A 26,599-nucleotide genomic window follows, 5' to 3' on the forward strand; every position below is an offset into this window, starting at 1 on the left:
AGCTTTATTATGCGACCGCGCGAGTTTGATGCGCAAGAAACGCCCCAAAGTAGCCAATTTGGCGCCGTTCGTAACTTCGCAACCATTCAGCGGAGCCCGGCCATATTGGTCTCCTTCGAAAGTGCGTCCTTCGGGCTTTCTTTCCCGCCAAGCGCGAGCATTCAAATCTGCGCCGCGCAGGGCTGTCGAACAAGAAAGAAATACGAAATCTTGCTGTCTGATTGGTCCGCAGCCGACATGTGACAAAATGGTGGCTTGTCATTGGCTGTTAGCAGTTTCGATGGCGCCTTGGGCGTCTGGCACAAGCAAGGTGTCGCCATCTTGTCATAGACTGTCATTGAACACCGGCGAGCGCTATGCCTAACGACTATCGGAAGTTCCGCACCGTGTACAAGTTCGGCAAAAAACGACGAAAATGTGCCGCGAAGATGAGAGTTGTACCGCTGTCGTCGATGGAGACGATAGCGAGCGTCGAAACAGCAGAAGAGAGCTCGACATCGACAAAATGCGTGCCGGCAGCCGACGCCTTGGATGTTGCCCCGACAGTTGTGATAACGGCCTCGGCAGAGAGTTCGACATCGACGGAAGGCGCGCCGGCAGCCGGCGAGGACGCCTTTGATGTTGCCCCGACAGTTGTGATAACGGCCTCAGCAGAGAGTTTGACAACGACGGAAGGCGCGCTGGCAAACGACGCGGACGCCATGGACGTTGTCCCGGCAGTTGCGATAGCGGCCCCGCAGGACAACGGAGCCGTGCGGCCCCAACGCACAAGGCTTGATTCAACTTTTTTGACGAGTGCAGATTGTGCCGTCCGGGAGCAGCGAGCGCAGCAGAGAATTTCTGAACTCGCGTCGGTTTCGGCGACAGAACGAAAAACGAAGTGCCTCGCGAGTGAGTGCAGTGCCGAGAGTTCTCCCACGACGTATACGATTGTCGACATGGACGCTGTGAACATCTTGTTGGAAGTTGCCGTTTGCCGAGTGTGCGGTGGAGCACTGACTATTGAAAGGGACACGCGTGAGTACGGCATAGCCGTGAAACTGAAAGTGTTGTGCAGCAATTGTGGGGAACTTCGTTGGCAGTGGAGCTCGCGACGAATTGCAGGATCGGCGAACTGCAATCCATTCGAAATAAATCTTCTTGCGGCGCGCGCTGTGCAGAGCACGGGAAACGGGCAAAGTGCCCTAAATGATATTTTTTCCGCAATAGGAGTGTCCCACAGAGGTATGCATAACAAGACATACCAGCATTATTTGAAAAACAAGCTGAACCCAGCAGCAACCAGAGCATGCACAGAGAACTTGGAAAAGTGTGCCGCTGCCGCAAAAGAGCTTTACAAAGAGCTAAATTTTGGAAACCCGGGCAACATTGCCGTTTGTTTTGACGGCACATGGCACACCAGAGGCCACACATCTCGCATTGGGGTGGCCACTGTAGTTGAGCTGTTCTCAGGGTATGTGCTTGATTATGTGGTCCTCTCCAATTTCTGCCTCGGCTGCGAGTGTGGACCAAAACCAGACAGCCCAGGTTATGCTGAATGGAAGGCAAAACATTCTTGCCAAAAAAACACAGGCTGCAAGGCAGGCCAAATGGAAGTTGAGGCAGCGAAGATACTGTTTCAACGTTCACTCACACTACATGGCCTCAGGTATACCACCATGCTCTGTGATGAGGTCCTTTAATGCTATTGAAGAAGCCAAAGTTTACGGCTTCATTGCAGTTAAAAAGGAAGACTGCACAAATCATGTGCAGAAGCGCATGGGCACGGCACTTCGTAACCTTGTGCAAAAGCACAAGTCTGATGAACCTGGACAGCGCATTAGTGGCAAAGGACGGCTGACCGGAGACCTGATCACAAAGATCTCCAGCTATTATGGATGGGCGATCAAGTCTTTTGCTGGAGATGTTGAAAAAATGCACAACGCTGTATGGGCCACATTCTATCACATTACATCGACGGATGAGCGGCCCAATCACAACTTCTGCCCGCATGGTCCGAACTCGTGGTGCAAGTATAACTCTGCCATGGCAAAAAATGAGCCACCACCAAAAAGCAGGTACAACCTGCCAGAAGTGGTTACCAATGCACTGCGTCCAGTCTTTGAGCGGCTGGCTGATAAAAAACTGCTACAACGGTGCCAGCGAGGGCAGACGCAGAATGCCAATGAGGCACTGCACTCTGTGATTTGGAGCCTTGCTCCTAAAGACAAAAATTGTTCATTATTTGCAGTTGAGGCAGCAGTTGCAGAGGCAGTGATGCGCTTCAATCTTGGCACCCATCAGGCCAGCTCAAGCATATTGAGAGAGCTGCAATTAGAACAGACCTCTAAAGGTAGCAGGAGGGCCAGTGAAAAGGACTGTCGTCGCATTGCTGGTGCAGAGAGAAAGCGAGCGTCCTCGGCAGCTTTTCAAGCAGCTGCGAAACGGAGTCAGCGAGGAAAGCCCCATCCGGATTATTCCCCTGGAGCCTTTTGAGCTACAGTCGAACCCGACTATATCGAACCCGTTTACATCGAATTATTCTATATATCGAACAATTTCTGGTCACGGTATAGTTACAATGAGTATATATAGCAAAAATTACGCTTACATCGAACAAATATTGCAGTGACTCCCGATATATCGAACGTCAAGCGGCGGAAAAGTGCCCCCAGAAGTTGGCTTTCCCTCGCGGTAGCGGAGAAACCCGGCGGCGCGGCTCCATCCAACCGCTCTCCCTACCGTGACCGCGCTGCCTCGGGCTGTTCGGGCGAGCTGTCGACACTCCCCCTGTCGCGCATAGTGAAGTCTATTATCCTCCCTCTTTATCATCTTTCACTTTCCACTCCCTCTCCCCTGACGACGCTTCGCCGTGCTCCCTCACGGGTTTCAGAATCAAGCGTCCTTCCTTTCTTTAGATCACTATCTATCGACACTCCCCAGCAGAAAATGATCCTGGCCCGCCTACAGCGCTTGCTCAGACAGCCAATCAGAGGCTTTTGTGCGCTCTTCGTGCAAGATGGCGAAAGTGCGAGTTGTCTGGCTGCTTCTCTGGTTTATCGTGTTTGCGCATTGTGGGCTTTCTCCCGCAGTGTTGCCGTGATGAAGCGGCAGAATTCGCCTTTCGTCGTGAAGATCGAAATCATAAATCGCGTCGAACGCGATATCCCCGCAGCGTGCAAGATTCCGAGGAGCACTCTCAGCACGATTAGGGCTAAAGTGGCCAGACTCGCAACCCGGTGCCCATGGCGCCCGACGCGTACGCACGGCCGTGTACGAGGCGTTCTTCATACGTGCCGGTTTCCGCGTGCTCGGTGATGACTGTAAATTCTGATGAATGCGACGAAGCCGTTGCCAGTGTTGCCGAAGTTTGGGGCGAGCTGTCAAAATTTCCGGGACATTCGAATCAACGGTGGACGAGTTTGTGAGTGCAGATGATGGTGTCGCGACGACGGTAGATACCGAAACGAAGACTACATCGCCGACATCGTACCGAGCACAAATGAAAGTAGGCACGTTGAGGAAAGCAACTACGGTCCTTTGCCCACATCCTCTGAAGTGATTGGTGCACTCGCATTAGTCCGGTGCTTCTGCGCGAATGCGGAAGGTTGCGGCCTCAGCTGCTCGGACTCCTTAGACAACGTGGGGAAGTGTGTGCGTCGCAGGCAGCGAAATTGCCCAAGCAGAAGAAAATGCAGGACTTAATTTATGCGAAACTAAGCTAGTTTCGTCAATAAAGTGATTTTATAAATGGGATGTGCTTTTATGACATCAAATTATTTAGCAGGCTATATCGAATTATGCCCTATATCGAACTGATAGGCGTTTTTTTGCCAGTTCGATATAGCCGGGTTTGACTGTATTGGCTATGCCAATTTCATGCATGCAGTAGAATAAAATGCTTTTTTCGCATGGTGATTAGTTTTTTCCACTTTTCTCAATACACATTTTCTTGGTAATCAGCAATTTTGCGGGAGGCATAGCTTCTCTCCTAATCATCCGATTTGAATAATCTTTGCTTTGTCTAATAGCTAGGCACCCAAGGAGTGCAGCTAGTCTATAATACTATATTTCTGCACCTTGAAACATATTGAAATTTTGAGGAAGCCAAAACAAAAAAAAGTTCACATTCCAATTTACAATTTTGAACTTTTGTAACTTTGGATATAATAGAAGTAGAAACATGAGACATATCTGGCTGCACTCCTTGAACATTCAGGGATATGTTCACAACACTTTTACCTTTCTTACTGCAAAACATTTTCTGCAAGTCATCCCGAAATGTGGGAACAGGAAAAATAGTATAAAATATTTTTCTAATTATGTAGAGAAAAACCAATTGCGTATTTGCATAGAGCACATTAAATTACATATTGCCTACAAATTTCTTTCCTCTAGCAGCAATATTAACATTGGTGTTGCTCAAGACCCAGGTCCCCCCTTAAGGGGTGTTAGAGGCCAAAAAATTTTGAAAATGTCAATATTTTGAAAACAGTATTTTCGGAATTTCCAACTATTATTCTACCACTTCGCCAAAGTTTGCGCATTCTAAATCAATATTTTAGCCGTAATGTAAACTTTTGGCACCAGTGTGGGCTAAATATGAGCCAATGTTTCTGTGAAAAAGCACTTTTTCCACGGCACATGATGGCTCCCGCAGTCGTTTGGTCACGCCGACCGATATATTGTTTGAAAGATCAGTCTCTCGTCTTCATTTTCCCGCCACCACCGGCTCTGTCTGCACATTGGCAGTGAACATATTCGGCTTCACAAAGAAGGCCCAATGCGTGCTGTAATTGGTCGACAAAGGCACGTGACCCTCAGCTAGCCACGCCATTGGCTAGACTGGCGTCGTCTACATCACTCCGCGGCCACTCCACACACACCGTGCGTGCCAACGAGGTTTCCCATGCTGACAGCGATGCCGACCTCGACTCGGAGGTTCATTACGAAGCTCAAATAAACAAATTAATAAATAAAGGAAGAGGAAGTTGGCGTATGACATCGAGAAACGACACTCAGCCGCACCGCTTCCCGGTGACATCGATAAGGCATTTATAGTCTGACATTAACGGCGCACGGGCGAGCGCCGCTCAGCGCGGGGCGCGTTGGAATCCGTTGGCCGCGTCCGGTTGCGCTGGCTGCATCGGTATGTCGAACCATTGGTCTAACGATAGATGCTGTTGTTCTCGCCAACGTGATGTAAGGTGTGCGCGCGCTCATGCTACGTCGAACTATATTTAGCCCGCCCGCTCCCGCAGTCGAGCTAAGCCGGAGATCCCGATGGCGTGTTAGGCCTAGCCCCCTGAAGCGCTCCTTGCAACGGCCGCATTTCATCGATGTTACGGCACGACACTATTATTCTGCAGCTGGAATTTTTGCAGCATATTGACAGGGAAGCTCAAGGAAAAGCATTAGCGCCAGCTTTAAGCATTAGTGCCAACTCCTGCTACTGACCGAAAATCGGAACTACTAGATCGCATTGACGACACTGCTGCCGGGACAAACGAGATGCTGGCTATGTCTGCTGAGCATACAGCTGATGAAAATTTGCAGCGGGTGCTCAGAAGGCATCACCGTAGTGACACTAGCCAGAAAGACTACATTGCTGGAGGCTACTAACGCAATAGCACTTGTATATATTGAAATATTTTGTGGTGTTCTGTTATAAAAATAAGCTCATTTTGTTTTTCAAGTATTCTCGGAATCTCATTTTTGGTGTTTTTTAAGCTTGCCGATACGCTATCTCGGTCTTCAGGTCACATAGAACCATAATTTTAACAGCGGCATGTAGCTACATGTGTGTACTACACTATGCTAGGAGCATTGTGTGTACTACACTATGCTAGGAACATTCATATTTAAAACAGCGCCAGAAAACGCGGACAAGGGAGGACACAGGAGGAGCGAGGAGCAGATTCTTTAATTTCACTTTTGTAAATTTTAAAATCTGGCTACTAATTGCACCACATGATTGCCATGTCTGGAGATCGAACTACAAATTGCTGTAAAATTGGTACAGTCGAACCCGGCTATATCGAACTTGCAAAAAAACGCCTATCAGTTCGATATACAGTTGCCGACCGTTTATTCGGACCTCACGGGGACTGCGGAAACGTCCGAATAAACAGGTGTCTGAAAAAGAAGGTTAAGAAAAAAAAAAAATGAAATCCTTTATTTCCACGCATTTATTCGGGCTCGGCAGTAGACGTGAAGAAATAGTGAGTGCGCCGTTGCACGCTGTTCCGTTTACGCGCAATCAGATAAGCCTGAATCTCGGAGAGGGTCGAACAGTCACTATAGGCGGCTGAAAGCACAGTCACTGCTTGTGCACGCTCTGCATGCGACAGCAGCCTAGCACATGGTGCGTCATCTTCCGACTCGGAGTCATTGTCCGGCGGTGCAGCATAGAGAATGGGTGCAGAAGAAATCTGACGAATGATCTCGCCGTCGTCGAGTTCTGCGCATGTCAGTACAGCAGTGTCAGCATCTGTGAAACTGTCAAATGAGACGGTGTCCGGAATCGCAATGCAACCACTGCGCAGGTCTCGGCAGAACATCTTCCGCGTCAGTAGGGAGCACATCGGAAGGCGACAAATCTTAGGCCTCCCGGCACCCGCTTGCCGGCATTCCCCAGCGCAGTCTGCGCGGGCACTGTCGGCGCCATTCGACACTTGACGCGATGTTTCTGTACGCCGCGTTGGAACACCGAAACCTCGACACAGCACACAAAGCAAACACCACCGGGCCGACACCAGTCGCACAAACGAAAAACGTGACCTGCTCGCAGCGTCGTGCGCAAAAGAAACAAAAATCAGCTGCTGGATTGTCTTGACATGGCTTACTAAGCTGAAACCGGAACTGCTGTACGGCCACTCTATCGAACCGGGCAGAATTGATGATGAAGAGCGGGGATTTCCAGTAGCGCCACCTCGTGGGGCAGCAAAGAGGCTCCGTTCAAAACAAAAAATCGGTGCATGATGCCCTCGATCGAGTTGGCTCAAGGAGTGTCCGAAAAATCAGACGGGAGGTTGCAAGGTGTCCGAACTTTCGGCAGTTGTTATACATTATGGTCTATGGGGAGAACGGCGGTGCCACGAAGCTGACCGAATGATCGGGCATGTCCGAATTTTTGGAGTCCGGAAAATCGGTCGGCGACTGTATAGCATAATTCGATATAAGCCTGCTAAATAATTGGATGTCATAAAAGCACATACCATTTATAAAATCACTTTATTGGTGAAACTAGCTTAGTTTCGCACGAAGTAGTCCTGCATTTTCTTCTGCTTAGGCAATTTCGCTGCCTGCGACGCACGCACTTGTCCACATTGTCTAAAGCGTCGGAGCAGCTGAGGCCGCAACCTTCCGCATTCGCGCAGAAGCACCGACTAGTGCAAGCGCACCAATCACTTCGGAGGATGTGGGCCAAGGACCGTCGTTGCTTTCCTCATTGTGCCCACTTTCACTCGTGCTCGGTACGATGTCTGCAATGTAGTCTTCGTTTTCGGGCTCTCCTGTGGTCATGACATCATCATTTGCGCTCACAAACTCGTGCACCGTTGATTCGTCAACAGCTTCCGGAAATTCTGACAGCTCGCTCCGAACTTTGGCAACATCGGCAACGGCTTCGTCGCATTCATCAGAATTTAGTCATCACCGAGCACAGGAAAGTCAGCACGGCTGAAGCCATTTCGGATGAAGCACTCGCACATGGCCGTGCGTACGCGTCGGGCACCACAGGCACCGGGTCGCGAGTTTGGCCACTTAAGCCGTAATCTCCCCCTTAAAGATCGTGCTGAGAGTGCTCCTCGGAATCTTGTTTGCTGCGGGGACATCGGACTTCTCACCACGTTCTATCCTATTATGATGTTGAGCTTCACGACGAAAGGTGAATTCTGCCGTTTCATCACTGCAACACTGCAAGAGAAGGCCTACAAGGCGCACACACAATGAACCAGAAAAGCAGCGAGACAAGTCGCACTTCCTCCACCTTGCATGACGAGGGCACAAGAGCCTCTGATTAGCTGTCTGAGCAAGCGCTGCCGGCGGCTCAGGAAAATTTTTTTCAGGGGGGCGTCGATGGCTCGTCCGAAGCAGGGCAGTCATGGTAGGGAGAGCGGTTGGATAGAGCCGCGCCGCTGGGTTTTCCCGCCACCGCGAGGGAAAGCCAACTTCCGGGGGCACTTTCTGCCGTTTGACGTTCGAGATATCGGGAGTCGCTGCTTTTTTTGTTAGATGAAAGCGTAATTTTTGCTACATATACTCATTGTAACTATACCGTGCCCAGAAATTGTTCGATGTATAGAATAATTCTATGTAAACGGGTTCGATATAGTAGTCAGGTTCAACTGTAATACCTGCAATATAAAATATGTAGTCCTACAGTTGTTGCTTACACTTTGTAGTATCGAGCCATATGTCTTCTCATAAACATTCTGGCTGATACTCTTCTTACGATTGTTCAGATAAACAATAGGTGATTAATTTTAATTATATTTGGAACCACTCCGTCAATTTAAAAAGTAATTATATTTTTGAAATCGGCATGAAAAGCTCTGTCTGGGTGACATGTGGGAGACGCGTGTCGAAAAACGGCGATTTTCATTAAAAAAGTCAGTTTTATGTTGACTGTTTCAGCAAGATTGATCCCTCCTCTTTCACATATAAAGAAATGAGAGCCGTAAATGATCGGGGAATTATTAACAAACTTGGTGAAAGCACTCGAGGTGGCAAGAAAAGGTGTAAAGCTGGCCCATTTTCCAGTGCGTGATGTGTCAAATCACGGCGTCGCAAGCCATTGGGCTTGTACGAGGCAGTAGGCCTACGCTTTTTCTATTCAAGGTCGGCTTTGCTGCATCACCAGGAAGTAATAATAAAAACAACATTTCTCCGCCAAAACCAAGTGCTTTTGCTAAATTTATCTAAATCACGTGGTGCTATTCCGGCAACACCATTCGCTGCTAGCGCGCAACGCGGCCACAGCTCGTCTGCTCTTCCTGCGATGCGCAACTCTCTCAACGTGTTCCCAGGCTTTCATGCATTCTTCTGCTCCTTGTTTCGATGGATCCCGTGAAGAAACGCAATTTTCGATCTCGAAAGTATCGGTCAAAGCACAAGTTCAAGGCAACCCGCTGCAAAGTCAAGCGGCTTGCAACGGAGACATCCGCGGCAGCTAAGCCTAACCTCGGTGACGGCGACACCTTCGACGGTTCGGAGCCAGCCGGCCGCTCAAGTTTCGTCGACAGCATAGGCAAATTCATCAGCGCATCAGAGAAATACCGTATTTACACGATTGTAAGTCGACCCCTTTTTTTAAATTTGACAGTCTGAAGTTGGGGGGTCGACTTACAATCGAAACCGAAACATGGCCCCGCCAAAAAAAAAGCAATACCAACGGGAGCTACAACGTAGTTACAATTTTATGTTTGCTCTATGGCCCTACCTGTATCTTTTCGTTATCCCGCGTGTTTATTCGCTTTTCGGAAGGGTTTTTCAACATTTTTGAGAGTCTTACAGTGCATGCAACACTCGGGGGGGGGGGGGGGGGGGGGGGTGTCGATAGTTGATGGAAGCGCCGCTGTTCCAATTTGCGGCGGCACCCTCAGAACGGCGGCGCTTGCGGGGAGTATCGGAAGTTCATGGAAGAGCAGACACCGCTCGCGGGTTTCTCTTTCTCTGTTTAAAGCACGACCGGCTTTATTACTAGTCGGTCGTGGTTTAAAGGCATTGGTTTGACGCGTTCCACTTGACTGCCGGCTACGTGCTACTTCTATGCTTCCCCAGTCGTCATGAGTGCTCCAGGCCCACTAATCGTTCGGCACTCGTTCACAGCAGCGTTCAAGAGGGCTGCCATCCTTTACGCCGAAGAAACAAATCACTGCGCAGCGGGCCGCAATTTCGATGTTTCTAAACGGGTGGTGCGAGAGTGGCGACTGCAGCAAAGCGAAATGTGTGACGGCAAGTGAGAAATTTCCCACGTGCCAAAATCTGGACGCTTTCTGGAGCTGTAGGCTATGCTTGCGGTGTACGTCGCTGAAATGCGTGATCGGTCCCTGCCAGTGAAGTGCGACGTGGTCATGAAACAAGCGCCGACCTTTGCCTTAATTTTAAGGTTCTGCTCCGCCGTGAGTACAACGAGTGGCTGGCGGCAGAAGACTGCGAAATTACGCCAACCGGACCTGTCAAAAGAGCCTCCCTGACGGCTGCGTGTGGCTGGGTGCATTTGGCGTGGGCTGCTGTTCTGCAAGATGTCCTGGTGCGGTCGTTTGCCAAATTTGATATTTCGCTGGACCACGACGCGCTGTGGGACCGCAGCAACGATGACGATGGCAGCACTAGTGAAGACGAATAGTCCAGTGACCATGTCAGCTACTAATAAATTTTCGTCATCGAATGCGCCCTCGGGTATGCTCTCTGATTTTTTTTTTTTTTTCGGTCAAGCGATATGGGGGGGTCGACTTACATTCGAGTCGACTTACAATCGTGTAAATACGGTAGTTGAGAATCTTCGAGAATCAAGGTAGGAGCAGCGAGGAGACGGCAAGCACCTTTATCTGCGAGATCGGCATCGTGAACAGACTGGTGAGCGCCGCGGCATGTCCGGCATGCGGACAAGCTCGACCTTGTCATCCGCAAGTTGGCCAAAAAATGGAAAGGACTCTCGTCATTTTCGGAGTTCTGTTGCAACAATCCAGCGTGTAACACGTCCGTTATCGCGTCAACGTATTCGTTGTGGCGTGCATCTCCAGCAGACGACGCTAACAATGGAGTGTGCCCTTCGGCCAGCCCAAGAGGGAGCTTTGTCGTGGATATCAAGGCAGTGGTTGCGATGCACGCAATTGGAGCTGGACACAATCAACTCTTCCGATTTTGTGCAGTTCTTGGTTTGCCAAAACTGATGCACCATAAATTGTTCACTGCCATAACAAAGAAAGTGCACCTCGCTGCTACAAAAGCAGTGGCTGATGACTTGGAGTTGGCTCAGAAAGTAACAGCACAGGAAGTGGGATCTGCCAATCTAGCTGTTATGTTTGATGGTACTTGGTAGAAACGAAACCACAAGAGTCTTAATGGCATAGGCACAGCGATTTATGTGGAAACAGGGCTTTGCCTAGACTTTGAAGTTCTGTCCAACTATTGCCAGAGTTGTAGTACACGCAGGCCATCTGAAAGCGAAGAGGAAGAAATAAGCAAGCTCTTCATGTGCCAGTGTGCGAAAAAAAATGTAGATTGCTCAGCACATGCCACAGAGACTATAATGCTGCTTTGAAGATACGGAAGAGGACAGAGTCCTACAGTACTTCACTGAGGTTTACAACCTTCCTCAGCGATGGCTACAGCAAGGCTTATACAGCGGTGTCAGAAGCAAAAGTGTATGGAAGTGTGCCCATCACAAAAGAAGACTGCGCCAACCATGTAGTCAAGTGGCTTGGGACTGCCCTGCGAAAGCTCGAAATTCCACGAGGGCAAGAAGCTTGCAGAGGCATTCATTCAGAAGTTACAGAGCTGCTTTCAAGTAGTCAACACTGCCAACAGAGGAAGTGTGCGTGGAATGTATTGTGCAATCTGGGCATCATTCTTCCATTCATGCTCAACGGATACAGCCAAGAGCCATAAGTTTTGTCCGGATGGAGAAGACTCCTGGTGCAAATTCAAGTGGGCAGAAGCGTTGGGTCAGGCAGCCCCAGTGCACACCCCTATTCTCACAAACAGCCATGGCGAGACAATGCTGCGTGTATACAAGAGGCTGACAGAAGAACAGCTACTCATTCGCTGTGTCAAGGGAAAAACTCAAAATGGAGCCAAATCATTGAACAGCAAGATTTGGCTGTTGTGTCCCAAGAGGAGGTTTGCCTCGTGCACAGTCGAGGGGATGGCAACAGCACTCGCTCTCTTGTGGTATAACCAAGGTCACAAAGGCTATGAACAAGTTCTTCAAAAACTAGGAGTGCTTCCCTCAAGGGAACAAATTGCGCTGAGCAAAGATAGTGATAAAAGGATATCCAGCAAGTCAATGAAGCTGACAGCGGAGTCAAGGTCTCACCGTCGCCGTCTGGCCAAGGAGGCTTGTCTTGAGTATGGCGCTCACAAAGACTGAGGGAACAACATATGGTGCAGGTGAATTCTAAAGTTGTGCACTGGATCTATATACCCTGGCCTGCAATATGTGCAATATACATATATATAGATTTCAGTGCTACAACAGAAATAAAGAACTTTTATAACTTTCAATTGCATTTTTCTCAGCTTTACATATTTACAGCCTAAAAGCAGTGAAAAAGAAGCTAGGAATTGGCAAGTATCAGATGTATGCATTAAAAGACAAAGCCGGCAATATCATTACTAATATGGATGAGATAGTTGAATTGACTGAGTTCTATAGAGATTTATGCAGTACCAGTGGCACCCATGGCGATAATGGAAGAGAGAATAGTCTAGAGGAATTTGAAATCCCACAAGTAATGCCGGAAGAAGTAAAGAAAGCCTTGGGAGCTATGCAAAGGGGGAAGGCAGCTGGGGAGAATCGGGTAATAGCAGATTTGTTGAAGGATGTTGGGCAGATTTAGAAAAACTGGCCACCCTGTATACGCAATGCCTCATGACCTTGAGCGTACCGGAATCTTGGAAGAACGCTAACATAATCTAATTCCTAAGAAAGGGGATGGGAGGCCAAAGACTTGAAAAATTAGACCGATCGGCTTACTGTCCGTTGCCTACAAAGTATTTACTAAGGTAATCGCAAATAGAATCGGGAACACCTTAGACTTCTGTCAACAAAAGGACCAGGCAGGATTCTATAAAGGCTAGATCATATTCACACTGTCAATCAGGTGATAGAGAAATGTGCGGAATATAACCAACCCTTATATATAACTTTCATTGATTACGGGAAAGTGTTTGATTCAGTCGAAACCTCAGCAGTCATGAAGGCATTATAGAATCGGGGTGTAGACGTGCCGTATGTAAAAATACTGAAAGATATGTATAGCGGCTCCATAGCCACCGTAGTCCTCCGTAAAGAAAGCAACAAAATCCCACTAAAGAAAGGCGTCGGGCAGGGAGATACAATCTCTGCAATGCTATTCACAGCGTGTTAAAAGGAGGTATTGAGAGACCTGGATTGGGAATAATTGGGCATAGGAGTTAATGAAGAATACCTTAGCAACTTGCAATTCGCTGATGATATTGCCTTGCTTAGTAACTCAGGGGACTAATTGCAATGCATGCTCACTGACCTGGAGAGGGAAAGCAGAAGGGTGGGTCTAAAAATTAATCTGCAGAAAACTAAAGTAATGTTTAGCAGCCTCAGAAGAGAACAGCAGTTTACGATATGTAGCGAGCGAGGCACTGGAAGAGGTAAGGGAACACATCTACTTAGGGCAGGTAGTGACTGTGGATCCGGATCATGAGACTGAAATAATCGGAAGAATAAGAATGGGCTGGGGTGCGTTTGGCAGGCATTCTCAGATCATGAATAGCAGGTTTCCATTATCTCTCTAGAAGTGTGTAACAGCTGTGTCTTACCAGTACTCACGTACGGGCAGGAACCTGGAGGCTTATGAAAAGGGTCTACTTAAATTGAGGACGACGCAACGAGCTATGGGAAGAAGAATGATGGGTGTAACATTAAGGGATAAGAAAAGAGCAGATTGGGTGAGGGAACAAATGCGAGTTAATGATATCTGAGTTGAAATCAAGAAAAAGAAATGGGCATGGGCAGGACATGTAATAGGGAGGGAAGATAATTGATGATCATTAAGAGTTACGGACTGGATTACAAGGGAAGGGAAGAGTAGCAGGGGGTGACAGAAAGTTAGGTGGGCGGAGCATACCTGTCAACCCTCCCTATTCGCCTGGGAGACTCTGGATTTTTTACTGAACTTTCCGATTGTACGATTGCTGTCTTATACCGTATTTACTCGCATAGTGATTGCACTTTTCTTGTCAGAAAAATTGACGCAAAATTAGGGGTGCGATCATCGCAATCGTGCGATTCGCCCACCCGCTAAGGGTGGGCGAATATCTTAGCTGCGTTACAAGCGTCGGCGTATGAATAGGGTACACTTTTAACGTATCAGTGTAAATGGGGCTACTATCGTTGCCGCTTGCTATTTGTTGCTTGCCCACGAGTGCAGATGAGAAGAATTGAGACACCTTCTTTGTTGTTGTTGATCACAACTATTATAAAGCCTACACATAATAAAGGCAAGTTTGGTTGCAGCTTTTTTTTAGTCATGGAGGTGCGGAAAGTGATGAAAGTAATGAAATGCGGCATCTACTTAAGAATGTTTGGTGCGTGCAGACCGCTTGGTTTGTCTTGGAAGAGTCGTTCGCGTAGCATTTGACAGATGGTAAGCGCGATCATTATTAGCTAGACTTGGCACACGACATATTGCTGCGGCAAGTTCGGGGTACGATCATTACACGGGAAACAAAAAAATCTAACTTTGACGAGAAAATTCAGGGGTGCGATCATTACGCGAGCGCGATTATTATGCAGTAAATACGGTATCTCCCGAAAAGTGGTCTCTGTTCGTTCAATAATGGCTTTTGCGAAACCGGCACCGCGAAATCTACAGCCACATCTTAATTGTCAGCATCACCAACAACGGCTGCACTAGCACCATCAGTATCATCGCCTAAGCAGCCGACTACGGTGCCTACTAAGCCGACCAAAGCCAGAGCCAATGTAGCTATTGCATTTCAGGTATGCCTTCCTGCATGGTGCATCTTGTTCCTGCTCCTGGTGTGTATGATTAGTGTTGGCTAGGCCGTCTGTATGCGGTGCACCGTGTACAGTTAGAATCTTCGTGTGCTTGATGCCATGGCGCTATCAAAGTGCAAGAAAAGGTATTTGCAGAAGTTTTTGTGATCTTAAACTTCTGAATTTCCGTGCTTTTTGACATCAACAAAAGGAGAACATTTTGCATTTTTTTACAACCTGTACATGCGACATCAGCGTCTCTCACAGTAGCAAAGGCGACTTGCACGTTTCCACGGCAAAGCATCAAAGCTATGTTCGCACCGCTGAGCAGCAAGGCAACATAGTGAACTTTCTCCGGAGCAAGTGCGACGACAGTGTCATATGTGGGGAGTGCTTGTCTACGGGATTCCTCGTCAAGCACAACCTACCCCTCAATGTCAGCGACTACACTGGGCCTCTTCTACGGAAACAGTTTCCGAAATACGAGGTGAAGCGCTATGGATGTGGACGCAACTTTGAAACGCAACTCTGAAGAATGCGGAGGTGGCCAACCTGAAATATATTTCACAGGCATCGCTCTCGAGTCTGTTTCTTTATTCAGAGTTTCCCTCAGCTGCTGTCCCAAGATTCCAATGAATCTGCTGAAGACGCTTTAGATGCTCTTGAAGCAGAGTTTGCCACACTACAGGCGTACAGTCTTCCAGAGGGTATTCTGAATGAAGAAAGGTGGGACATGCAGTGGTCTGTGGTTGGAAAAATGAAAAATACTGATGGAAAACATGTTTCCCGGAGTCGCTAAGGTGATGCTGGATTTACTCGTGATACTGCATAGCAATGCAGAGTGCAAGAAGATTTTTAGCTCGGCGCGAAGGACTAGGACTAAGTTCCACTCATCAATGTGCAACACGCTGAGCAGGTACCAGCCTTGCCGGCTGCTGCCGTACTGGTAGTATGTTTACGTTTATCCCTTGGCCAGCTGTCCCAGCATTCGGATTTCCAAAACTTGGGGCAGGTTCGGGTGATCCTGGGATCCCAACCACCGTGACTTCCCATCGGGACCGGAATTAGGTGGCTGCCAGAACTGTGAAAATTGAAGAGGCCCATTGTTAACAGGGAAGCCGGCAGCGCTGTTGGCAGCCACATCGTTTTTCTGACTCGTGGAAACCGCATCCACAATTGCAAGTTTGTCTTCAAAAGACAAAACATTGCACTTCCTGATCGCGGAACTCATATTCACAGTGAACTAACACCACCTACAATGAGATGATGCCTGTTTCCACACTGAGGTGGACAACACAGACAAGCGCCATACTGGGCAGGCATAGTAGTGCCACCTGATGTCACAATTACGTAAACAAAAGGTGCAGAGCACAGCCTTCGAGATGATCCGCCGGCCTGGTGCAGCAACAGCATGACAATCTAGAAGGCCACCTGAGAAGCTTGCTCCGCTTTAGCTGTCCTAGCGGCTTTTGTATCATTGAAGCGTGCGCTCGCTGTGATCGCATGCATTCCTCACGCAGCCTGCCCAGTAATGCATATTTTTTCCTGACAACACGTACACGTTCTCCATCCAAATTTTCAGGCTCAAGATAATCACAAGATAGTCACAAATTCGTTACGTCAAGGTCAATCACCGTAACGCCTTCCTTACATAGAGGTCACAAAAACATTGGCTTCTATGGGGATGGTATTGGCATACCTGCCAACCCTCACGATTCGCTTGGGAGACTCCCGATTTTTGGCTGAACTTTCCAATTGTACGATCACTGTCTTATATCTCCTGAAAAGCGGTCTCTGTCCGTGCAATAATGGTGTTTGCGAAACTGGCACCGCGGAATCTACAGCCACATCGTAATCGTCAGCATCACCAACAATGGCTGCACTAGCACCATCGGTATCATCGACTAAACAGCCGACTATGGTGCCTAGTAAGCCGACCAAAGCCAGAGCCAATGTATCTTGCATTTCATGCATGCCTCCCTCCATGGTGCATTGTTGCTGCTGCTTGTGTGTATAATTAGTGTTGGCTAGGCCGTGTGTGTGTGCGGTGCACCCTGTAAAGTTAGAATCCTCGTGTGCTTGATGCCATGGCGCTATCAAAGCCCAAGAAGAGCTATTTGCAGAAGTTCTTGCGATCTTGCACTTCTGAATTTCCGTGCTTTTTGACATCAACAAAAGGAGAACATCGTGCATTTTTTTTACAACCTGTAGATGCGACATCAGCGTCTCTCACGGTGGCAAAGGTGACTTGCACGTTTCCACGGCAAAGCATCAAAGCTATGTTCGCACCGCTGAGCAGCAAGACAACATAGTGAACTTTCTCTGGAACAACTGCGATGACAGTGTCATACGTATGGAGTGTCTGTTTACGGGATTCCTCGTCGAACACAACCTAACCCATAGTGTCAGCGACCACGTTGGGCCTCTTTTTCGGAAAATGTTTCCGAAATGCAACGAGGCGAAGCGTTATGGATGTGGACACAACTCTGAAACGCAAATCTGAAGAATGCGGAGGTGGCCAACCTGAAACTTATTTGACAGGCATCGCTCTCAAATCTTTGTTTCTTTATTCAGAGTTTCCCTCAGCTGCTGTCCCAAGATTCCAATGAATCTGCTGAAGACGCTTTAGATGCTCTCGAAGCAGAGTTTGCCACACTACAGGCATGCAGACTTCCAGAGGTCATTCTGAATGAAGAAAGGTGGGATGTGCAGTGGTCTATGTTTGGAAAAATGGAAAACACTAATGAATAACGTGTTCTACCGAGTTTCTAAGGTGATGCTTTATTTACTCGTGATACAGCATAGCTGCGCAGAGTGTGAGAGTATCTTTAGCACGGCGCGAAAAAGTAGGACTGAATTCCGCTCATCGATATGCAACACAACCCTCGAACACCTGCTGCTAGTGAAGGGCCGTCAGTCTGGACCATGTTTTGAGCAAAGCTACTCTGACAAATTTTTGATGTGAGCAAAGTGTGCTGCTGCAAGGTTTCTGCAAAGGTTCTCGTCGAACACTGCCTGAAAGTTTGAACGAAACAGCCCTCCCGCCCCCAGTCCCACCAGAAGTTGAAACAGTAAATGTAACCCCTTCCCTGTTTACGCGAATAAACAGTCTCCAGATATTTGATCTCGCCAGGTTGGCAGGTATGTATTGGTGATTGAGAAAAATTCGTAATGTCCAGGAATTCGTTAGAACCTGGTTCATTACAACCAAGTTTAACTGCACGCTTGCAGCAATGCGGTGAATGCCTGCCGTGGCATCCTTTTCTATTTTCGCTTCATGTAAACAGTGTAAAAAAAGACAGTAAACATTGTGCGCAGTGCCACTGTGTCTACATCTGCCGCTCTTAGTTCGGTTTCAAATTTAACTCGACGTAGGCCAGGCTTAACCGCTGCGGCTTAAAGGGGGGGTAATGTTTAACTACTCGTACCTGTGCTGTTATAGTGCACTGACACGAAATACTAATGAGAAAGCATTCCTTGCGAGATACCCTCAGTCTAGGCATATGACAAAAAATGTTTTAGGGACCCTTTCAAGTCTGATATGAACGCGTGCACTACAACACCCAAATAGCTCTGTGACACTACCGTAAACTCTTGTTAACTTGAAAGCTCATATCTCGAAATATTGGTTTATTCTTTTCTTGCTGTAGTTTCAACCCATGCGCCTTTCACTTCTTATCTCGAAAAGTTCTTGTGCCAGATTCCAGAAATCTCAATTTTGACTTTGGAAATACCATGCAGGAATTAAGCAGCGGGACAGCACTGGCACTGTTGATTGCACTCGCATTTATCTGGTGGCAGCTCGCTAGCTGAGGCAGATGCTGTGCCGGGTCGAGCCGAGCTTCCTGCTTATCTTTCCCCCTTCTTTCTATCACCACTTGCATGCACTTTTTCAGCTGTTCGCTGCCATTTTGTTGTGATTCACGAAAAAGCAGAGCTGTTCGTCAGTCTTCGTTTCTTTCCTCCTCATTTAGGACACTGTCAGTGCCACATAAATGTGCTTACTGCATATTAATTAGCAGTTTTGAGCAGGCGAGATCAGCTGATGCACTGCAGCCAAAAGAAATATGCATGAGAGCCCACGGCTTTCAGTGAGTTTGCTGTGTTATAAGGACGCTCACTTCATGCTTGTGCTATGGTGAGGCGTAAATGTTACATAAATCTCGGGCATTTTATAAAGGTGTCACAATGACCTGAAATTCTCTTAATTTGTCTGAAATTGATCATGATGCAGAAAGTAGCAGTCAGCTTTTTGTATGTTTGAAAACTGTGATGCTCGGATGACTAGCTTCAAATATTGCATTTCGATGAAATGTCTGGACTAGTTATGCCGTGCCCCCACAAGATACATATTAATCAGGTTTCTTTGTAGTGCCATGTAGCACTTTGCGTTGAGCTGCTACTCTCATTTATATATATTGGTGCAGAAATTTGCTACATGAACACTGTAATAAGTCATTTCACTGTTTCAGGGATGAAGACTGGAATGAATTCAATGACATCAACAAAATCATCATACGCCAGCCCATCCGGACTGAGTACAGGATTGCCTTTCCATACCTGTACAACAACATGCCTCACTATGTACATCTGTCCTGGTAAGAAAGCTGCCATGCTTGAAATTGTGTTTGTTAGTGCACAGACAGTGCAGACGCGCAAAAATATGCTCTCGTGGTACGCACACCATGGTGCCCTAGTGGCTGTGACACAGGGATGAATATTAGCTGCTAAGCCACATTCCATTGGAGGCAGAATACAACAAAAGTCATCATGAAAAAATAAACCCACATATAATACAGTGCAAACAAGTGCTGGTTTAGCCATTAAAGAGACACTAAAGGTTAATATTAGTGGGACGTGGCTTTGAAAATCAACTTCCTTATTTATTTCTTCATGGATTTTGATGAAAATTGGCACAAATGTTTAGAATGACTCCCTGATGCTTCCCTAAAAGTTTCAGAGTGATATGTTGAGAACATTTTATTCAATTAAATTGAGCAGTATTTTTCTCCCTCTTACTTTGTGGAGAGCCTGGGGAACTTAAAAAATGTGCAAATAAATTGAGCAGTATTTTATCCCTCTTACTTTGTGGACAGCCTGGGGAACTTAAAAAATGTGACAGAAGGCTTGTTAAGTATTGACTGCATAGCTAAATGCGTGCTGAAGGTCGTGACATTCTTGCTTTTTTTTTTTTTCGCTACACAAATTTTTTGGAGTGCCAGATTTTTTGTTACCTTCACATCAAGCACACTTTCAGGGTAGACGAATAGCCACCATATTGTAAACTTACAAAGAGTTAAGATAAGAAAGCGAGAATGTCACGACCTGCATTGCAGCCCAAGGAACATGAGAAAAGAAACGGAGTCAAAATATGTTAAGGGGGGACGCGGGTCTTGAAACGGCAAAAAATAAAAAAGTCGATTTTTGGAAAAGTGCATTTTCGCTACGTTTATACATTCAAGAATCCCTCCGCAAAATCTAGAAGCTAAATCTAATTGGAAAATAATAAACAAATCTCGCTTAAAGGGGCCAGGGTGAACGCGAAATCAGCAAAATTTGGTCAAAAATGTTCAAACTTTGCGCCGTCGCCATTTGTGAACGCGGTGGCCGCCATCTTGCGCTCGTTTTGAAGCTGTTTTCTTTGTGCACATTTTGCGCCAGTTCAAAATGCGTTGGTGAACGGAAACCGATGCTATCGCATCATTTCTGAAGGATGCATCCATGCCGAAAGGCTTGAAAAGCGGCTACTGGCAAATAGAAGTTGATGAAAGAGACCCTGAGAAGACTGCTTTTGTGACGCCCGACGGACTTTATAAATTTCAGGTGCTCCCCTTCGGTTTGTGTTCTGTGCCAGCAACATTTCGACTAATGGACACGGTACTCTCAGGCCTCAAATGGCAAACCTGTCTGGTGTACCCCGACGACGTGATTGCTTTCTCCGTCACATTTGAGGAACACTTACGGAGACTAAAGGCAGTCTTTGAAGCAATACGCTCAGCTGGTCTAATACCCCTGACACACGGGCAAAACTAAAGTCCTTTCCAGTAAACCCCTTTTGCTACTCCAAAGGACCCTTTGCAGAAAGGAGTTGCACCGATGACACACTGCACCGCACTGAACTTCTTTAGGTAGTTCCTCAGATGAACGCCGCAAGAAAAATAGTGCTGGCTGTTAAAGCCACAAGAGAAAAAACATTATTAAAAAGCTGCGTATTTAATTACACTTAGCTACTGTAGAACCTAAAAATATATTTTTTTTCGTTGTTGATGGCTAATCATGCTTATAGTCGTTTATTTTATTCGCGTTCTTGCGTTGTTAGCAGCCATTTAACTTGGTCCAGCAACTATGTGCAGCCGGTGTTTTGCTGTGCGTGCTGTTTATTCTGGTGATGCCCACGTTTCTGTCGTCTTTTTTCACGTCTTTGTCGTCCCTTCCTTTGTGCGCGCAGGCGTAGCGCGGCTTATTCAATATGTTATTCCAACAACTGTGGTTCCTTCTGGGTACTTCCTGCGGGCGCTGATTGTGCAGTCTCCATCTCGCGACGTGAACACACCACATGCGCGCAGCAAACGACGACGGCAGTGCCGGAATTCAACATGGCGGCACTAGCGACGTTATGCGAGCGTTTAGGAGTACAGCTAGAGGAAATCTTCACTATTCGACAAATTGTATTACCGCTAACAATTAAAACATTTTCGCAAGGTAAAGAAAATACCTATGGGCACCGTAGTTGTGTGGCAGGTTTCCTTCCATTGACGAGTTCCAACTTCCAATTCCAACTTCCAACTCCTTTTCCGCTCGAAAAGTAGTTGCGCGATCTCCTTTCCCGAAAAGGAACTTTGCCGCAAAGGAGATACTCCTTTGTCGTGTGTCACTGCACTTGAACGTCTTTCCCGTAGATGTCCCCTTACCTAAAGGACTTTAGAGTGCCCGTGTGTCAGGGGTATAACTTTAAAACCTGGTAATGCCATTTTGGCTTTGAAGAACTTCAATTTCTCGGTCACGTTGTTAGTCGTGAAGGTGTCCGACCTGACGCTAATAAAATCTCTGCCATTGCCTATTTCCCAACGCCATCAGATAAAAAGGCCGTGCGACGTTTTCTGGGCCTTTGCGCCTACTACCGACGCTTTATTGCGGAATTTTCACGCATCGCATGGCCATTAACACATCTCACCAGAGAAGATGTCCCCCTTTGTGGGGCGAAGACCAGCAACGGGCATTTCACGACCTACAGAAACGGCTGCAGATGCCTCCCGTGCTCGCACACTTTGATGACGACGCTCCTACGATTCTTCATACCGACGCTAGTAATGTCGGCCTTGGGGCAGTGCTTGTACAGCGGCAGGACGGCTCCGAAAGAGTGATTACTTACACCAGTAGGACGCTATCAAGGACGGAGGCTAACTATTCCACTACAGAAAAAGAATGCCTCGCACTAGTGTGGGCCGTCCTGAAATTTCGGCCATATTTGTATGGTCGGTGTTTCACCGTTGTCAGTGATCATCATGCACTTTGCTGGCTGGCTAATTTAAAAGATTCAGCTGGTTGGCTTGCGCGCTGAAATCTTCGACTCCAAGAGTTCGACTTCACGGTTGTCTACAAATCAGGGAAATGACACACCGACGCCGACTGCCTTTCTCGGTCTCCTGTTGAGACTGCAGTGCACGACGATGATGACGCGGCTTTTCTAGGCGTGGTAGATAGTGTCGCCGTTTCACGCCACCAACGCGAGGACGCAGAACTGGTTCCTCTTTTCGATTACTTGGAGGGAAAAACAAGCAGCCTGCCGAGGTTATTCGAGAGAGGGCTGCCTTCGTTTTGCTTGCGCCGCAACGTTCTCCATGAAAAGAACTTTTCACCTAGTGGCAGCAGCTACTTACTCGTCATTCCCGCATCTCTTCGAGTCCTACATGCCTGTCACAACGAGCCGACCGCTGGTCACTTGGGTTACACCTGCACATTGGCAAGAATTAGGCTAAAGTACTATTGGCCAAGGCTTGCGTCGATTGTGAAACGCTACATACAGACATGCCTGGATTGCCAGTGCCGCAAAGCCCTACCCGGCAAGCCAGCTGGACTGCTCCATCCTGTCCAGATACCGCAAGCGCCGTTCGAACAAGTTGGCATGGACTTGTTGGGTCCGTTTCCACTGTCTACTGCTGGAAATAGATGGATAATCGTCACAGATTACCTTACTCGATATGCCAAAACAGGTGCTATCCAACGTGGAACAGCAGCCGAAGCAGCGCGATTTTTCATCGAAGCCGGCGTCCTGAGGCATGGCGCTCCCGCAGTGGTCATAACAGACGGGATCTGCGTTCACGGCTGCGCTTCTGGACACCGTTTTGCGACTAAGTGGTACCACTCACCGAAAGGCCACGGCTTATCATCCCCAAACCAATGGGCTGACAGAACGTTTGAATAAGACTGGCAGACATGATGAGTATGTACATCGAAGTCGACCACAAGAACTGGGACGAGATTTTACCATACGTTACATTTGCATAAAATACGGCGCGCCAAGAGACAACACGCGTGACGCCTTTCAACCTCGTTTACGGCCGCGTAGTGACAGCAATGTTGGACGCAATGCTGCCACACGGGTGCGGTGACGACGAGACTGGTGCCGAGGAGTTTACGCAACGCGCAGAGGAAGCCAGGCAGCTTGCGCGTTTCCGAATCCAAGAATAGAAATACGATGCCCGACACTACAATCTTCGGCACAGACCCGTCACATACAACGTCGGTGACCAGGTGTGGGTCTGGACTCCGATTCGTCGGCGGGGGCTGTCTGAGTAGCTCCTGCGAAGATACTTCGGCTTGTATACAGTTCTGCACCGCATCAGCGATGTGAATTATGAAGTTGTCCCCCACAGCCATAACTGCTCCAAAAGCCACCGGCATCTGCCCGAGGTTGTGCACGTGCTTCGTATGAAGCCATACTTTTCCTCATGACCTCAACTTTGCACCGTCTGTGCACAGCCTTCGGACGGTGGTGCATCGGGACGGTGCCTCCTTTTCAAAGGAGGGGCAAATGCCACATCCTCTATGGTCGCCGCGGGTATGTGCCAGGCGATGAAAACAACGCTGAAGTAGTGCGCCAGTAGAAAAACAGAGACGACAACGACGTCGCGTTGACTGCGCTGATAAAGTGCTTTTACACGTCCTCGACACTGGCTTTCCCGTCTCCTACTAGGCTGTGACAATATATCGAACAGCGCGGTGATCGTGAAATAGTTCAATGTAGCCAGAATTTAATGTATAAAATTGCATCAAAAATGTGTCAAAAACTTCTGCAAATCAATCAACCAAGGGCGTGATCGGGGATCATTGTTCGTAATGCGCATTAAGTTGCACCATGCACAATTGGCCTAGGCCGCGCCTGCTTCGTCAGCCGTGCGAAGTTGGCGCAGCCTAGGCCAATTGCTCGCGACGCAAACGATCGCACCCCAATCTTGCTACAGTAAGTACTCATTTGAAGGTTCACATAAAGTATTTATTTCTTTGGCTGAAAGTACTTCAGCAGTGTAGCCTGCTTCTTGTTGGCAACCGCATGCTTAACTACGGCGTCCTCAACGTAGTCTAAATGATCCACAAGCGATAGGCCGGTGCGTAGAAAGGCCAAAGCAGCTACAGCTCCAGTTGATGTTGGGAGCGGGACAACATCAACGCTTGCGGGATCAACCTCGGCAGCACCTTCATTTGGCCGCTACTTCTACTGCGATCACCACGTCCGTCAGTCGAAGCATTTTGAAACATTGTCAGTTACAAAGTATTAACTGACGTCTGCCAAGGCGCCTGTGAGTGAGCCTAGAAGCGCGCGCTAATGCGTGTATTAGTGGGTATGCGAACTGCCAGTCCTCCCAAGGCACGGCAGGCGCAGAGCGCGGCACCGAGGAGGAGTTAGTGCAGCAAATGCAATGTGTCGTTAATGTCGAACTAGCCAAGCCGCCGCATGCATGCGCCGCTACATTCAAATGGCGCCCTCGTCGGGATCAATATGTACAGCTATAGTGCGCAGCAGTTGGGAATGTCCATCACGCCGCCGCTATTTTTGAGGGTGTTGCTGGAAAGCTCGCCCCCTGTCAACAGAGCGCACATGGTCTGGGTGGCAGAGTTCGATATATCCATTTTACGTCCTACCTCGTTCGAAATAAAAAATACATGCAATTTTCCAGGTGAGACAGAAACTGTTCAATATACGCAATAATTCGATATATTCGTGTTTGATATATCGACATTTGACTTTATAAGAGCAGTTTCCTTCGCCCTAACTGCTTGTCTTTAAGTTCAGCTCCACTAGTAGCGGGTGCACGAATTTGACATTGCCAAGCCTAACCCAGCCTTCGCTGAACAGGATCAACATTGGCTCATTCTTGCGAGGGCTCCGGGCTGACGACAGATGACGTAGAGTCGCAGGCACGAGACGGTAGGCAACTGTGTAGAGTAGCAGGCATCACACGGTAGGCAACGGTGTGTGGTTGGGAGAGAGAGCATGGGGACAACGAACTGAGTAAGTGAAATAATCCGCGGAGCAAGCCGCGTGCAGTGTGGCGGAACGGAACACGCAGACTGTTTGTGTGTGCGTGTGCAGAGGATTTCCCGAAATAAAGAACGTACTTGACAAGTGGGGGCTCGTCCAACCGGACCTAACATGGAGGACCAAGAATCGTCTAGTGCCACCCAGCCAGTTGCGCAGCCTCTCCTGCCTTCTTCGATCGTCGAAGGACTGTTTGCTTCTACCTCCGGGACCACAACGGAAAGGGAGAGACTCGCTGCTGATATAGCTCAAATTCTGCGCACCATGCGGCTCAACGACGTGGTTAGGCCTGACAAGACAACCGGCATGGCTAGGCCCGATGAGACAACTGGCATGGGACCAGCGCTCAACATCAAAGGTGTGCTCGTCCCGCTGCTGAAATTCAATGGCTACTAGGACCTACACTCGCCGCAAGACTTTCTGGAAAAGTACTCGCAGTACTGCGATATTGCAGGGATCCCCCCTGACCACCGCTTGCAGTTGCTTCCAGCAGCGTTAGAGGATTCAGCCAAACAATGGTGGCGCTTCTCAGGTGCGCACCCTGATTGGCAGTCCTTCACGTCTGAATTTAGGGTAGAGTTTGCCACCGTTTTCTACAAGTTTAAACTAAAAGCAGAGCTAGGTTAGCACACTCAGACCTGGCAGAAAACCTCAAGCGGTTCATTCACGTCATCGCCAAATACTACGACCGTTTAGTGGAACCTGTTTCAATGCAGAAAAAGTGGAACGCTTGCGGAGACAAATGCATCCGACATTCCGAGACCTAACAGACAGCATGAGCTTTGCAAACCTGCAAGAAATGGCGTAAGCGGCCGGGCCTATCGTGGAACGCACTTTGCATCGCCTTCACTACACACAACCACCACCACCGCGTATTGCACAACCAGCAACTGATTTGGCCTTTGTCTATTCATCTCTGCACACCACTGCAATGCCCAACCAAACCCTCCCAGCCCAGGAACGAGTGGCAGCTTCAACCTGCGGCAGTTTTGGCTTCCGAGTGTCTGCGGTCAACGACGCTTCACGATGGAGAACCGCTGTTTTCACTACTATTTCCTGGAACACCTACAAGCAGATTGCCTGGGAAATGGATGAGTGTAGCTGCTTCTCCGGTCGATGGCTACGCGACATCCTTGCAAGTGCCCGCAGCAGCCGGAAATAACGAACCACTGCTTGAACTTTTGATTGATAAGTGTCCTGTATGCACCCATGGACACTGGGGCAAGCGTGAGCTTAATAGGTCGCCGTGCCATCGCAGTGGCCTAGTGCACTGGAGCCACCTTCAGGGAAGAAGCACGAACCCTGAGGCTTGCTCAGGGCTGGTCACAAACTGCACAATCGGTTCGCTGGCATATTCGTTGGCAAGGTGGGTCCAG

General features: G+C 48.2%; 1 protein-coding gene, 1 long non-coding RNA gene and 1 pseudogene across 2 annotated transcripts in view; 2 read left to right on the plus strand and 1 right to left on the minus strand.

Moving 5' to 3' along the window:
• Nucleotides 1-26,599, plus strand: part of Prp8 (pre-mRNA processing factor 8) — a 297,334-nt gene that overhangs the window by 37,365 nt on the left and 233,370 nt on the right. The window contains exon 7 of the mRNA XM_050169409.2: nt 19,156-19,281. Within this exon, the coding sequence (XP_050025366.1) occupies nt 19,156-19,281 (126 nt within the window). The remainder of the gene's footprint in view (nt 1-19,155; nt 19,282-26,599) is intronic.
• Nucleotides 1-26,599, minus strand: part of LOC129382156 (uncharacterized) — a 72,057-nt gene that overhangs the window by 25,625 nt on the left and 19,833 nt on the right. The window lies entirely within an intron of this gene.
• Nucleotides 357-12,210, plus strand: LOC140216259 (uncharacterized; annotated as a pseudogene).

Source organism: Dermacentor andersoni, chromosome 3 (assembly GCF_023375885.2).
Source record: "Dermacentor andersoni chromosome 3, qqDerAnde1_hic_scaffold, whole genome shotgun sequence".
NCBI classification, from domain to species: domain Eukaryota; kingdom Metazoa; phylum Arthropoda; class Arachnida; order Ixodida; family Ixodidae; genus Dermacentor; species Dermacentor andersoni.